The sequence below is a fragment of the Clarias gariepinus genome, chromosome 8 (genome assembly GCF_024256425.1).
Source record: "Clarias gariepinus isolate MV-2021 ecotype Netherlands chromosome 8, CGAR_prim_01v2, whole genome shotgun sequence".
NCBI lineage: Eukaryota > Metazoa > Chordata > Actinopteri > Siluriformes > Clariidae > Clarias > Clarias gariepinus.
The window spans coordinates 19,543,095-19,558,023 of NC_071107.1; the positions used below are offsets into that span (position 1 = coordinate 19,543,095).

The window sequence follows — 14,929 nt, forward strand, 5'->3', positions numbered from 1 at the left end:
TCAACCGACAGAATGCATTGACTGTTATTTATTATGATCATTGGATGATTGTATTAATACAGTACTGTATATATCAGCTACAAGTTAATACTGAGCAAATCACAATAATAAAAAAAAAAATGAATCTAAACTTATTTTCATTTTACCTGAATACACAAAAGTGCTTGAAATTTATAATCCAGTTTTACTTATTTTATAAAACATGTTTACCTTTGATAAAACTGTGGCTTCACAGCTGGCAAAATCATTGTACTTAAACTGTTCTGGGTGTATTTATGTCTCAGGCGACTGAGAAAATAAAGCGTGTAGTATGAGTGTACTCTTCGCCGGGTCTCAGCAGAGCTTCAGGAAACTGTTGCTAAAAGGAACAGAGTGAAAATCTCAACATTAATCTGAGTTTTTTTGTTTTTGTTTTTTTTCTCACTGACTCTCACATAACATGATTTTTAAAGAAGTGGAAGAGCAGATTATACATCTGGACAATCTTGTAGCAGCAGTGGATCTTTTTAACACCATCTTGCATTTCATTACCTGATTAACAGCATCTGGCCAGTTTTGTGTCTCCAGACAAAAAGCGCTGTGTTTTGGGTATGATGTTCCTCCTTTCCCTCCAACTGTCCCATCCAGGAAATTGGAGGTATAGAATTGAACGCCAGGCTGGGTGGTGCTCACCTCTAGAACACGCCCTGTCCCAGGATGCACCACTCTTTATCAAGAGTAATAGATGAGATTTGTTAGACTATATACAGTCACTGCAGTTGTGGTAAAACTAAACAAGGATCCAAAGATTTTACAAGTACATATGAGAACAAATTTACCTTGCACACTTCATCTCTTGTTTTGATTGTCCTGGAAGCCAAAGGCAGAAATTGTGGTCAAACCCAGGGCCAGGAAGTTCCTTGAGGCGAGACCCAAGAAGAACAGGTTTACGGAGGTCAAAAGGTGAATTTTCTACAGGTCTAATTTCCCCTGTGAAGAGAGATACATTTTTTTAAATTAAAATTTTACTTGTCTCACACACAGTACAATATGCAGCGAAATGCTTATATGACCACGATCAATAGGAAATAAATATGGAATAAAATATAGAAAAACTTTTGCTATGGAAAATATAGCGATAGAAGATAAGAACAAAATATAGAAATAACTTAGTTGTACGAATATAGAAAATGTCCTTAAGTGTGCAATGAGCAAAAATGAAATAGAAAAGTGTGCAAATAATTAATCCATTAATTATGCTCAATAAATGTGCTGTAAAAAAAAATTGTCAAGGTCAAATTCTGAAAAGTAAACTGGTAACATATCTATAATTATAAGTATAAAATAAGTTTTATCTGTGAGGATCAATCAGTCTAAAGAGACCACATTACAGTTATAACTTTAACGTGATTCTAAAGAATGTCTTACGCTATATACTGTATATATAAATAGATTTCTCGTGAATGTTTCCGTCCTACTTTAGGCAAATATTAGGCTTTTTGCATTGCTTAAAAATGTAAATCTACAGTGTAATGTAAAAGAAACAAAAATCATTTCAATTCAAGAAAAACACTGAATAATCAGCTACCTGTCGGGATCATGTTGTCATCTACAGGCAGGTATGAATCTGCTGTGATACTTACTTCATGGTCATAAATGTCTGATGCACCCTGAGAAGGAAAGGAGAGGCAACATTGCTGGTTTTGTTATTCAAAATAGATGCAAATACACTAGTAGCCTGGCAGGCCAGCACAAAAAAGGGGGACTGAAGCGCGCGCGCACACACACACACACGTGTATATGTATAGTAGCACATAAAATCTTAATTAAGAAATAATTAATATTTTCATTATGATAAATTTTATATGCTGAATCAACTCAGCATAACAAAATCGTTTTTTTTTTTTTTATCTTAAAATTGTTTTTATTTTATTTTATAAAGCATCTCCACTAGACCTGAAAAGGTCCTTGTCCAGAACAAGGGTTCATGTTTTCAAATACTGTAGCTAAAAAACTGATTAAAATAAATGAAAAAAAAAATCACTTACTGCGTGCTAAGGCTGTTTAGAGTTTATTTATTAAATACTTTTTATCTGTAATTTTTAATATCCTGGGCTTCCATCAACACCGTCAGACATTTTTTTTTTTTTTTTTAAATAAAGTCAAGCAATCTTGTAGTCAAACTAAACTCCAAGAATCCCTTCATGTTTAGCAGCTCAGGTTCTTGTAAGTTTGATCATTTTTTTTTATATTTTAAGGATTTGACATTGGTCATAACCATAACATGTCAACACCATCTGTCTTACATTATATTCACTTGGAGTAATTTCTGGTAAAATTTTAAGCACATTAAATACGTATCTAGCAAATTTTGCAAAAACAAAGTGGCTCCCACATACATTTCAAAGGTTAGCTAGCATAGAGTGGAATTTTGTCAACAAAATAGGTAACCTATTGTGTGACAGTGCATGAGAAATACATCCAAAGTAAGTTTTATTTCATTACTTGCCCCAGCACAATTCCCAGCCAATGCCCAAACCCCAACCATTGGATACAGTCCCAGTCCCAAGCCCGGATAAAAAATGGGAGGGTTGCATCAGGAAGAGCATACGGCGTAAAACCTGTGCCAAGTTGTTGGTGGCCATATTTGAGGTTTACCTGCGGCTCCGCCCGCATGCAGATCCTAATGTCTGTGTGCTACCATAACCTGCAAATGGAGTGTGCAGTCAAATTGCTGCCACTCCTCACGCTATTCCAATGTTTCGGTCACACTTAATTCTGCCTGTAATAATCCCTGTCGCTGTAGACGCTCTGCAGTCTGATCCAGGGTTTCGGTGGCTAAGGGCTCGCCCTGACGTACTCGTTTTTCGATGCAGTTGATGCTGCCTAACATTACTGTTGGGAGGTGACACGCCCATAGTATAACATAAAGGCTGATAATTGCCTGTGACATGCCCACAGCATGGCATGAAAGATCATAATCGCATGTGACTACCTGTGCAAACTACATTGCCCACCATATATATATTTTTTAATAACCACAATAGTGTATTTCTAATATTACTTTTTTTTTTAAACATAATTTTATTAATAAGATTACTACTTTACTGTTTTAGGTAAGTAAATAAAAAATTTTTGATTAAAATATTAAAATGTGCTGCATTAAATGTTTAAATACTTATATAATAGTTGAAAAAAATGCTTGGTTATTAGACTCTAATGTAGTCTATAGTGATCTAGTGTATTTCCTCCCTCATTCTACATATCACGTGGGAGGCCTGGGTTCCAGTTCATCACAGGTCACAATCTTATACACACACACACATACACATACACACACACACACTACAGCCAATTTGGAGACACCAATTACCCTAATCTGCATGTCTTTGGATGGTAAGAGGAAACGGGTTTACCCCAAGTTAACCCACCAAGTATGGGGCAAGCTTGTAAACTCCAAGCACACACCCAAGGGCAGGACTTTTGGAGGTGCGAAGCCACAGTACTCGCACCTCCAATGTAATAAGATACATCTTATCTATACACAAGATAAAAATCTTGGTTACTGTCAACTATTGCGCCATGTTAATTTTGTTGTCATATTTGGCCTTTTAGCATTCTGGACATTTGTCTACAGCAAATATATTGTCTTACCTGTCCAGCCAGGTTGAAGTAAGAGTGATTGGTCAAGTTGATTGGTGTAGTTTGGTCAGTTTGGGCACAGTACTGTATACTTAGTGTGTTTTCCTCCAGTGTGTAGGTTACAGAAACCTTTAGATTGCCGGGATATCCCTCATCACCATCAGGGCTCATGTGGCTTAGTCTCACTCCATTAGGCACAGCCTCACTGCTCCACACAGCCTAAATATTACAGTCCAGGTGATAAAGAATGTAACACAAACTAAACATATAAAGACGTTGTTTCAAAATCAGATAAGTACAGTGTCAGACAAGAATGTGTTTATTTATCGTCATTTTCCTTACCTTATCAAAGCCTCTGATGCCACCATGCAGTGAATTGGGTCCATTATTGATGGCCAACTTATACACTTTTCCCTCAATTACAAACTGACCCTTAGCAATACGGTTGGCAACTCGCCCTACCAAAGCTCCAAAGTAGCGTGGATTAGTGAAATAACCTATAAAGACAGAATATTCAAAATAACAATTTAGTCTAATTGTAAATTTGTACACTTTGCCCGAATTTTTACATTTTAAAATGTATATTTGTGTCCTTGGCGTAAAATCCTTCTATCTTTCCAATCTACCTTTTTTTTAGGTCATGAACAGTCAATTGGATTTGAATTCTACAGGGCAGCAATGGTTAGCACTGTGATTTTGTACCTCCAGGGTCTGTGTGCGTTAAGTTTGCATGTTCTTTCTATGCTTGGTGGGGTTCCTCCTGACATCATTTCTGAATGTTAAAGCATGTCAGCTACATTACTATTGGAAAGTTTACATTAATTTTAAACTGTATTTAGGCAAACAGTACAAGATGCAAAACTTTTATATATACTTTTAATAATTTTTCTTTTTTTTAAACTGACATTATTAGCGATAATTCTACCCCTAACCCGTTGGTGCGGTTAGCACTATGGCCTTGCACCTCTAGTGTCTGGGTTCGACTCCCGCCACGGGTCTGTGTGCATGGAGTTTGCATGTTCTCCACCAGGCTGTAACTGGTAATCCCAAATTGCCCGTAGTGTGTGAATGAGTGCGTGTGCCTTGGGACGGATTGCCACTCATCCTGGGTGTACCCCGCCTCGTGCCCTAAGTCTCCTGGGACAGGCTCCAGGCCCCAGCAGTATGGACGATGATTTAACTTAATGTACATTAATGTTCATGTTAATGATCCAGTAAATTATCCCTCTGTAAATAGTATTGTACATGTAACATTGTTAACTAAAGGCCAAAATAAATAAATAAACTAATTAATTAAAGACTTTAAATAAAAATTAACTCCAACGTTTGGTGGCAGCATATAACAGTGTATCCTGTTAAACTCAAAAGCAAGTCATCAGGGTAAACTCAGGGTTTGGAAAATCTTGTGATTTACAATATACAAAGACTTCTTCCAGTGATCCGACAAATCGGATTAATGAGGAGAGAACTACGATAAACTTACTTTCTAGATCATCAAATCCTAACACTATGTCCGCACTTTGTCCCTTCCGGTCAGGTGTTTTGATGGCAGTTATAACGCAGCCTAGAGAGATGATTTCTACACTCACACTCTTAGATCGCAGTGTCCATTTTTCAACAGATCGCTGACCGGATGCTAAACTTAACACCTCTTTCTTTACCTCAGACATCTCATCAAAAGTCTGCTAACACAAACAAACTGTTTGTAAAGTCAGCTGTAGCTCTTCACCCACGGAACTCAAAATCGGAACCTGCTAGAGATGTGCCGACTCTTTGAACTGACTCTTTTACATGAACACTTGGAACTGAGTTGCATTTCTGAAGAATTATTTTTTTCCTCACTGAAGACGACACAAACACGTGATTCCATGAAACCATGTGATTAAAAACCTAACATAGTTGTTTGGCATTTCCCATCTATTTTTTAAGGAGACACACACATACTGCACATCCAGCTAAAACACCAGAAGACCAGCTAATCTTTCGATGAGGCTGTGTTCATAAAATATATGCGACTATTCTCTGTGACTTAAGCAGCGTATGCCAATAAATACCTAAAAAAAAAATAATGCACTGTCCTAGCAATCTCTGCAGCCATAAAGCAATTTGCATACATATAAAACGTGTGAAGTTATCTTGCATGGATTTGCATATATTTTATTGCAAATGCAATACTAAGTATGACGATGATAACTGAGATTTTCACATAAAGGTTAATCGATCAGTCGGTAAAGACCAACCGTTTGGGGTGATTTGCAATAAACTGGTTGGGAATCAAAAGAGTCAACTCTTCCAGTCCAGTGAACAAACCCTTTTGCGGAAAAGGCAGGACATGTGATAAAATGACGTCACCATACCGCGACACTTCACTGTGTGGAAAATTCTTCCTTTTTTTTTTGTTGCACAAAACAACATACAATCAATCCAAAGCAACATAGCCAGTAGCCTACATAACAAAAATAAAAAAATTACACTGAGGGGAAAAAAATCTCCCATATGACTTACATAAATGTAAAATTTTAAAACTTTTTTAAATAAAAATGTTGAGTTAATTGTAGTTTAGCTCCAAACCTGCGATTTGAGGATGCATAAAGGAAGAATCACTAGTCTCATTTAAAGGCTTGCACACGCACATAGTAGTAATCATTTTTTAACAAGTTGATTGTTTGATATTGCTCTTGCAGTGCATTTCTGTTAACACTTGTGTGTCTACTAATTTATGCAATTATCTAATCAACTAATCACATGGCAGCATTGATGCATAAAATGACAGATACATGCAGCCGCTTTGGCTAATGCTCACATTCACCATCAGAATAGGGAAAAACTAAGTGATTTTGACCCTGGTTTGATTGTTCAGGGCTGAAAGGTTGGGTTGGGTATTTTTACAGTATAAATACTGATCTGGGATTTTTACACACAACAATCTCCAGAGTTTAAAAAATGTAGAGTAAAAAAGGGTCAATTTAGAAAAGGCCAGACATGTTTGAGCTGACAAAGAGGCTACAGTAACTGAGATAAACATTCTGTACACCTGTGGTAAACAGAAAAGCATTAAAGAATGCAGAATATGTCAGAATAAATCTTAATACAGATGGACTACAACTGCAGACCACATCAGAATATATTTCTGCCAGCCATAGACAGAAAACTGAGACTGCAGTAGGCAGGGAAATCTCGCCCCTTTTTTATTAATTTAGTGATACTAAAATGGTTCTAATGTTTTCCCTGTGGTACAGAGATCTCTTTCATGGGCTGCTGTACTTTTGTTTTTATTCTTGTGTTTCATTATATACTGTAGAATATGTGTGCCAGGACATGAGGGGAAAGAATGATATATAAGTAAATCTAAGCAATGCCTTGGCAATATGTTTTTAACAGTAAAAGTAGACTTTTTAAATTTATGGTGAATTGCAAATACATTACTTACAACTGTAGATATTTAATTAGAGTCAAAAGGAAGTGCTTCTAATTTACAAACACTTCCACCACTTTCACCACATACATTATTTAGCTGTGTAATGACAAACTTAATATACTGTATAATTAACTGTTGTATTTGCATATAAGAACATAATAAAAAATAATTATATATAATATATATATACTCATGTACTCACCTAAAGGATTATTAGGAACACCTGTTTTTTAATTTCTCATTAATGCAATTATCTAATCAACCAATCACATTGCTGGGAAAGAAATGTGATTTAAGCAATTTTGAGCATGGCAAGGTTGTTGGTGCCAGATGGGCCGGTCTGAGTATTTCACAATCTGCTCAGTTATTGGGATTTTCACGTACAACTATTTCTAGGGTTTACAAAGAATGGTGTGAAAAGGGAAAAACATCCAGTATGCGGCAGTCCTGTGGGCGAAAATGCCTTGTTGATGCTAGAGGTCAGAGGAGAATGGGCCGACTGATTCAAGCTGATAGAAAAGCATCTTTGACTGGGGGTGGGGGCACTCTTGCGTGGCAATGGGGTAGGACGTGTTTGGCTCGTGCTCTCGCCGAACTCTTGTTTTTTTATATAAATAAGCGCTTTATTTTATGAAAACACTATATAAAATTTTATATGATTTTACTTTAAAATAAGAGGGAAATTAACATGCGGGTCAATGGAGGAAAAACTACGCAAATATAAATATGACGCATCATCTAATACTAGGCCCAACGTCGCCTTGTCTTCGTGCTCCACCGTCACCCGGTTCCGAGCAACACCACCCCCTCCGGGCAGTCCGGAGAAAATGGATTCTGAGGACTTGAAATCCGAGATTCTTAGCTCATTAAAAGAAGACATCTCGGCAGTAATTAAGGCTGAACTAAAAAATGCGCTTGCCGATGATTTCAGCGCCCTTAGGAACGAGATACAATCCGTTAAAAGGGAAATTATAAACAATGCGGCGGCCTTTCACTCTGAAATACAGGAGATAAAGACCGTGATACAGGAGGTGGAAGGCGGCCTATCAACGTGCTCAGACGAGGTGACAACTTTAAAATCTGTGGTCACTTGTTTGAAAACAGAGGTAGCCGAGCTAAGAGGGAAATGCGAGGACATGGAGGGAAGGATGAGAAGATGCAATATCAGGATAGTGGGGGTGGCTGAGACGGAGGGATCGAACTCTAGTGTGTTTGTTTCGAGGCTGCTGAAAGAAACACTACAACTGGAGAAGGATGTGCTTGTGGACCACTTGCATAGAATTCAGGCTCAAAGAAGATCGGATGGAAAACCGCGTGTCATTATGGCTAAACTTCACTATCACCAAGACTGTGTCGAAGTGTTGAGCCGTGCGCGCGCTCGGGCTCCGCTGAGATTTAACGGAGAATCAGTTGCCATCTTTCAGGATTATACTGCGAGTGTTGCCAAGGCCAGGGCCGCGTTTACCGAGGCTCAGAATCTACTGCGCAATCATCAGGGCGTCCGGTATGGCATTCTATACCCAGCCCGTTTACGTGTTTCACATGACGGGAGAGAAAAGGTATTCACAGATGCAGAGGAAGCCGTGAGGTATATCAGGAAGAACATTATCCCCACAGAGGCTTGAAAACTATGAAAACACTTAACTTATCCGTCTATACCGGCCTATACCGGTTTTCCAGCCTAGACCGCGTTTAAGTGGAGCAGTGACCTTTTGTTCGCGTTGTTTTTAGCTCCTCCCAGAGGACGTAAAGGGTACTGTTCAGTCATGAGCAGGAGACTTTCCACGGATAATTCTGACATGACAATATTTACTTAATAGTCTCGCTGCTGATGGAAACATCACTAATTTTACTATTGATATATCGTTAAGGTTTCCTGCCCTACTTTTTTTTGTGTTTGGTTTATTTATTTTATTGGTATTATTGTTATTATCATTATCATTATTATTGTTGTTATTACTATTTTATTATATCTTTTAATTTATAATATAGCTCTTAATTGTGAGCTTGTGTTGCTTAGTTGCAGTTTAAGAGAAGCGTCTAATATTATTGCCTTTGCCGGTGTCAATAGGCTTACTTTAACTGTTTTCCTTATTGTTATTACCATTATTATTACTATCTTATTCCGCAGATATTACGACATATCATAATGCGCTATTTGAGTAACTTTAGTATGTTGGGTTTGGCGGGAGCGTGAGCTGTTGGCTCTGTAGAGCTCCCAACACAAACAAACACTTAATGTGTGGATTTGTTTTTGCAGGGTATTTTGTTCACCATGTTCTTGTAGGTGATGATTTGGTTTATCCGGAGGTTTTTTTCTACCAGACTTATTCTGTCAGATGTCCATGTCAATTTTCACTCACTTTCAAGTTGCTTTTATGGATTTCATACATATAAATACTTCCCCTTAAGATGGCAGCTATCCAAACTTCCAAAAGGCTGGATGGCTGTTCAGTTAATTTCGTGAGCTGGAATGTTAAGTCACTTAGACATCGCATTTCTTCAGGAGACTCATTTACATACAACGGATCATTTCCGGCTCAGAGGGATTTGGGCGGAACAGATATATCACTCCAATTTCCATTCAAAAGCTAGAGGTGTGGCCATACTCATCAAGAAAAATACACCATTCACTATGACTAGTATAGAGGCTGATTCCTTGGGGCGATATGTTATTGTGGTGGGCCAGCTTTATTTCCTCCCAGTCATTCTGGCCAATATTTATGCACCAAACTGGGATAACCCTGCATTCTTCTCAAATATTTTCTCTCTTACCTGATATATCATCACACCACCTTATTCTTGGTGGCGACACAAATTGTGTACTCTCCCCTGTTTTAGACCGTAGCTCGTCCAAAAAAGCTCCCCTTTCTAAATCAGCACAGTCAATTAAACTTTTTCTCAAAACATATGGTATAGCTGACGTTTGGCGGTTTCGTAACCCAATTTCCAGAGAATATTCCTTCTTTTCTTCTGTTCATAAGACCTTTTCCCATATAGATGCTTTTTTCCTAGACAAGAGACTTCTTCCTTTTATTACCAAATGTCATTATGGAGCTATAGGTATATCTGATCATGGTCCCCTAATTATGAAGAGCATCTTTAACTGGAATAACCACTCGTTACTACCGAGGTATGCAGCAAAGCATTTGTGAAGCCAAAACACGCACAACCTTGAGGCGGATGGGCTACAACAGCAGAAGACCCCACCGGGTACCACTCATCTCCACTACAAATAGGAAAAAGAGGCTACAAAAGCACGAGCTCACCAAAATTGGACAGTTGAAGACTGGAAAAATGTTGCCTGGTCTGATGAGTCTCGATTTCTGTTGAGACATTTAAATGGTAGAGTCAGAATTTGGCGTAAATAGAATGAGAACATGGATCCATCATGCCTTGTTACCACTGTGCAGGCTGGTGGTGGTGGTGTAATGGTGTGGGGGATGTTTTCTTGGCACACTTTAGGCCCCTTTGTGCCAATTGGGCATCGTTTAAATGCTTGGGGATGTGGTGGAAAGGGAACTTCGTGCCCTGGATGTGCATCCCACAAATCTCCATCAACTGCAAGATGCTATCCTATCAATCCGGGCGGGCCAACATTTCTAAAGAATGCTTTCAGCACCTTGTTGAATCAATGCCACGCAGAATTAAGGCAGTTCTGAAGGCGAAAGGGGGCCAAGCACCGTATTAGTATGGTGTTCCTAATAATCCTTTAGGTGAGTGTGTATATATATATATATATATATATATATATATATACATTGTGTGTGACAGCAGGATTGTAGTCGGACAGTTCTTTCTATTACCATTGATAACTTTTGAATAACAAAGTTATTAAGTTAAACTCTAATCTCAATCAACAAAATTTAATATTGAAGTTATATATTTTCTACTTAGACCATATTACTTCCCAAGGAGCAGAGCATTTTACCCCCTCCAGGTAAGCTCCTTTGCATTTTGCACAACGATGTGGTCAAATGGCCTAAGCTTTCCATAAGAAGTAAAACTAGAGAGAGAGCGAGAGAGAGATAGAGTTGTTTTACAACCTTGTTTTACAAGGTTTATCACACAAATGATTATTATAGTACTATAAAATCAAGCAGATACAGTGGGGGGAATAAGTTTTTGATCCCCTACAGATTTTCTGTTTGCCCACTTACAAAGAAATGAAGGGTCTATAATTTTTATTATAGGTTTATAGTAAAGGATTGAGACAGAATATTAACCGAAATCCAGAAAAAGCACATGATACAAATGTCATGAATTAAGTTGCATTTCAATGAGGGAAATAAGTATTTGATCCCCTACCAACCAACAATAATTTTGCCTCTCACAGACTGGTTATGTGCTCTTGTGGTACGAATATTAATTTAAGAAGGTGCTCCTAAAAACAATGTGGTATGTGTATAAAAGCCACCTTTCCACAAAATCTCTATCTTCCATTCAAACCTCACAAAAGAGGTTTTGACAGCAAAGAGCTGTCAAAGCAAGTCAGGAACAAGATTTTAGACCTGCACAAGGCTGGAATGGGCTACAAGACCATCAGCTAGAAGCTTGGTGAAAAGGAGACAACTGCTGGAGCGATTATATACAAATGAAAGAAATACAAAGTAACCATTAATGGCCCTATATGCAAGATTTCACCTCATGGAGTAAGAATAATCATGGGGAAAAATGAGGGACAGCCCAGGACTACACAGGAGGAGCTTGTGAATGATCTCAAGGCAGTTGAAAGCACAGTCACCAAACAAACCGCTGGTAACACAATACGCCTGCATGGATTGAAATCCTTCAGCGCAGCAAGGCTTCCCCTCCTCAAGAAGACACATGTACAGATCTGTCTAAGGTTTGCCAATGAACAGGGAAAGATTGGGATAAACTGATGTGGTCAGATGAGACCAAAATTAAGCTCTTTGTCATCAACTCAACTTGCTGTTTTCGGAGGAAGAAAAATGCTGACCATGACACTAAAACACCACAGTCCTGCCAGTTAAGCACAGAGGTGGAAACATTATGCTTTGGGGCTGTTTTTCTGCTAAAAGTACAGATTGACTTTGCTGCACCAATGGTGGGGCCAATGGATGAGGCCATGTGTTGTAAAATTTTGGATGAGAACCTCCTGAAGATGGGTTGTGGATGAGTCTTTCGGCATGAAAATCACCCCAAACATACTGCCAAGGCAACTAAGGAGTGGCTCAAGAATAAGCAAATTAAGGTCATGAAGTGGTCTAGCCAGTCTTCAGACCTTAATCTAATAGAAAATTCACAGAGAGAGCTGTAACTTCGAGTTGCCAAGCAACAGGCAAGAAACCTTAAACATTTAGAGAAAATCTGTAGAAATAGTGGATCAAAATGCATCCCAAGATGTGTGCAAATCTGGTAAACAACTACAAGAAACGTCTTCCCACTGTGCTTTCCAGCAAGGGTTTCTCTACCAAGTACTAAGTCATGTTTTGCTTGGAGATCAAATACTTATTTCCCTCATTGAAATGCAACTTAATTCATAACATTTGTATCATGTGCTTTTTTTTAATTATGGACCTTTCATTTCTTTGTAAGTGGGCAAACTTAAAAAATCTGTAGGGAATCAAATACTTATTACCCCCACTGTATGTGTTTGCTTATAACTGCTGTTTAGTATAAATGTCTATATAAATTGTCCGAAAGTAATCAGTATGACTTGGTTCGCTTTGTTATGATATATATATATATATATATATATATATATATATATATATATATATATATATATATATAGTCAATATTAATAACATTGCAGATAGTGCATATGTATTTTTAGATGCATAATAAGGATTAGTGTCCATCACAAGAGAGACCCAGATTGGAGTGTCTCTAAGGATCCTTTTTTTTTTTTTTGCTGTCTTATAACCTATTTTCAGGCTCTTTCTATAACCACCAACAAGGTTTAATATTATAAGGCCAGTATAATCGTTCTGGTTGCATTGTTTTTCACTCATTTATACAGATCAAACATATCAAATATGTTAATATTTGATATGTTCACATATCAAATATTCACATTCTGTCTGTCGTTACCTTGTTATAACAGTGTTGATGTGATGTGGCCTCTTTTTTTATTATTGTATTAATATTAGTGTTAATTATATCCTAAATTCAGGTAACCTGGGACACTATTTTCATGAATACTTCTGTTCTCTGGAACTACCTGATCCATCCCAATGCTCTACTTCTGTTTGGTGTTCTCATTACCTGAAAATTGCTCACTGCTGCTAACGATGGCACCACATGCAAGCTTTAAGTTATTAGTATCCTGATTTCCTAAATGAATCTAAAGGCATACTCATAAGTTGCTCATAGGTTCCTGTTTACACAATTGTACTTTTTGAACATATTGTATACACCACCCGGCCAAAAGAAGAAGAAAAAAGTAGCATACTTCAAGACTTAATTTTATTAACACATAACATTGCTGAATCTAAACCTGACCAAATGAAGCAACATTACTGCCTCCAGGGCTTGTACAGTGGGCACTATGCATGATGGTTGCATCACTTCATGCGCTTCCCTTCTTACCCTACCTAGCAAAAAGTCAACTGTAAATAAGATTGTCATTCTCATAAAACTGATGGACAACCAATTAGCTTACTGTGTTGCAAAATTTGTTCTGCATATATGATGTGTTTCCGCTTGTCCTCTTTGAATGAAAGATCATTGTTAATCTATAAAAAAATTATTCTGACTGATCACCTTTATCCTATGTTATGTTATATCCTCATGGGAACAATCTCTTCTATGAAAACAAACCCCTAATCCACAAGGCATGAGAGCTCACAAATTGAAAGAGTATAAAAATTTTGTTAACCATATGTTATGCCGGTCCCAGTCAATAGATCTCAGGACAATTAACCACCTATGAGAAATTCCCAGTAGAGGAAATAACGTTTGGAAGAATGGTGACCATACCTCTAGTAGAGTTTCAGAGACATACAAAATCCATGACAAGGTTAACTGATACTGGTCTACTGGATTTTGGTTGTCCAACCCTTACTTCTCCATCTGTAGTTAAACCTATAGTTTAGATGACCACTTAAAAAAAAACAGCTGCCACTATCTTGAAAAGAATATTTTAGACAGGCTGACCTCCAGAGGCACGGTGGTGTAGTGGTTAGCACTGTCACTAGGGTCTGGGTTTGATTCCCAGCCAGGCTCGTCTCTGTGTGCATAGAGTTTGCATGTTCTCCCCATGCTTGGTAGGTTTACTCTGATTACCCTGGTTTCCTCCCAAAGGCCTGCAGGTTAAGCTAATTGGCATTTCCAAATTGCTTGTAGTGTGTGGGTGAGTGTATGTGTGTGTGCCCTGTGATAGATTGGCACCGTGTCCAGGGTGTACCCTGACCCATGCCCTAAGTCTCCAGGGATAGGCTTAAGCCCTGAGAGCCTGAATGAATACAGGATAAAGCAGTATAGATGGTGATTGAGTAATGTAGACCTCCAAATTTACTTAAAAAAGTATTTTAAGATTACCCAAAAGTAAATGAGCTATAGTAAAATTTTAGGTTTAATATCATTTGCTCGATCAGTTTGATTGGATTTTTTCATTGTAACACATCCTCTACATAGAGAAATGTGACCTTTGTTAGTAAGAATTCCAAAGACTTGTGTAGATTACCTTTTTTTTTTTGCAAAAAAAAAATTTCATGCTATGTAGGTTTTGAAAACCAATATTGCCTGTAGGATTCTTGCCTGCCACACGGAAGGCCCGTGTTCGATTCCCAGCCAGGGCCTAAACCCCAGCCACTGGATGCAGTGCTGGTCCCGAGCCTGGATAAAATAGGAGGGTTCTGTCAAGAAGGGCATATGGTGTAAAACTTGGGCCAAGTTTGACACAAGCGGTCTCGCCGATGGAAC

The 14,929-nt window shown here is 38.0% G+C and overlaps 1 protein-coding gene across 1 annotated transcript; it reads right to left on the bottom strand.

The window, feature by feature from the left end:
• Positions 1-13: 13 nt before the first annotated feature.
• galm (galactose mutarotase) lies at positions 14-5,400 on the bottom strand. Its single transcript, XM_053501608.1, has 7 exons — positions 5,105-5,400; positions 3,964-4,118; positions 3,634-3,840; positions 1,568-1,649; positions 819-969; positions 532-706; positions 14-358 (listed from the first exon to the last, which is right to left on the bottom strand). Exons 1-7 carry the CDS (start codon positions 5,289-5,291, stop codon positions 281-283), a joined length of 1,035 nt encoding a protein of 344 aa, XP_053357583.1. The 5' UTR covers positions 5,292-5,400; the 3' UTR covers positions 14-280.
• Between the last annotated feature and the right edge of the window lie 9,529 nt (positions 5,401-14,929).

Excerpts from the sequence above, each read along its gene's own strand:
- galm (XM_053501608.1), bottom strand. The coding sequence starts at position 5,291 with ATGTCTGAGGTAAAGAAAGAGGTGTTAAGTTTAGCATCCGGTCAGCGA. Across the intron at positions 707-818 it reads CAAGAGATGAAGTGTGCAAG|AGTGGTGCATCCTGGGACAG; the intron begins GTAAATTTGTTC and ends CTCTTGATAAAG. Across the intron at positions 359-531 it reads GGCCAGATGCTGTTAATCAG|CAACAGTTTCCTGAAGCTCT; the intron begins GTAATGAAATGC and ends TGTTCCTTTTAG.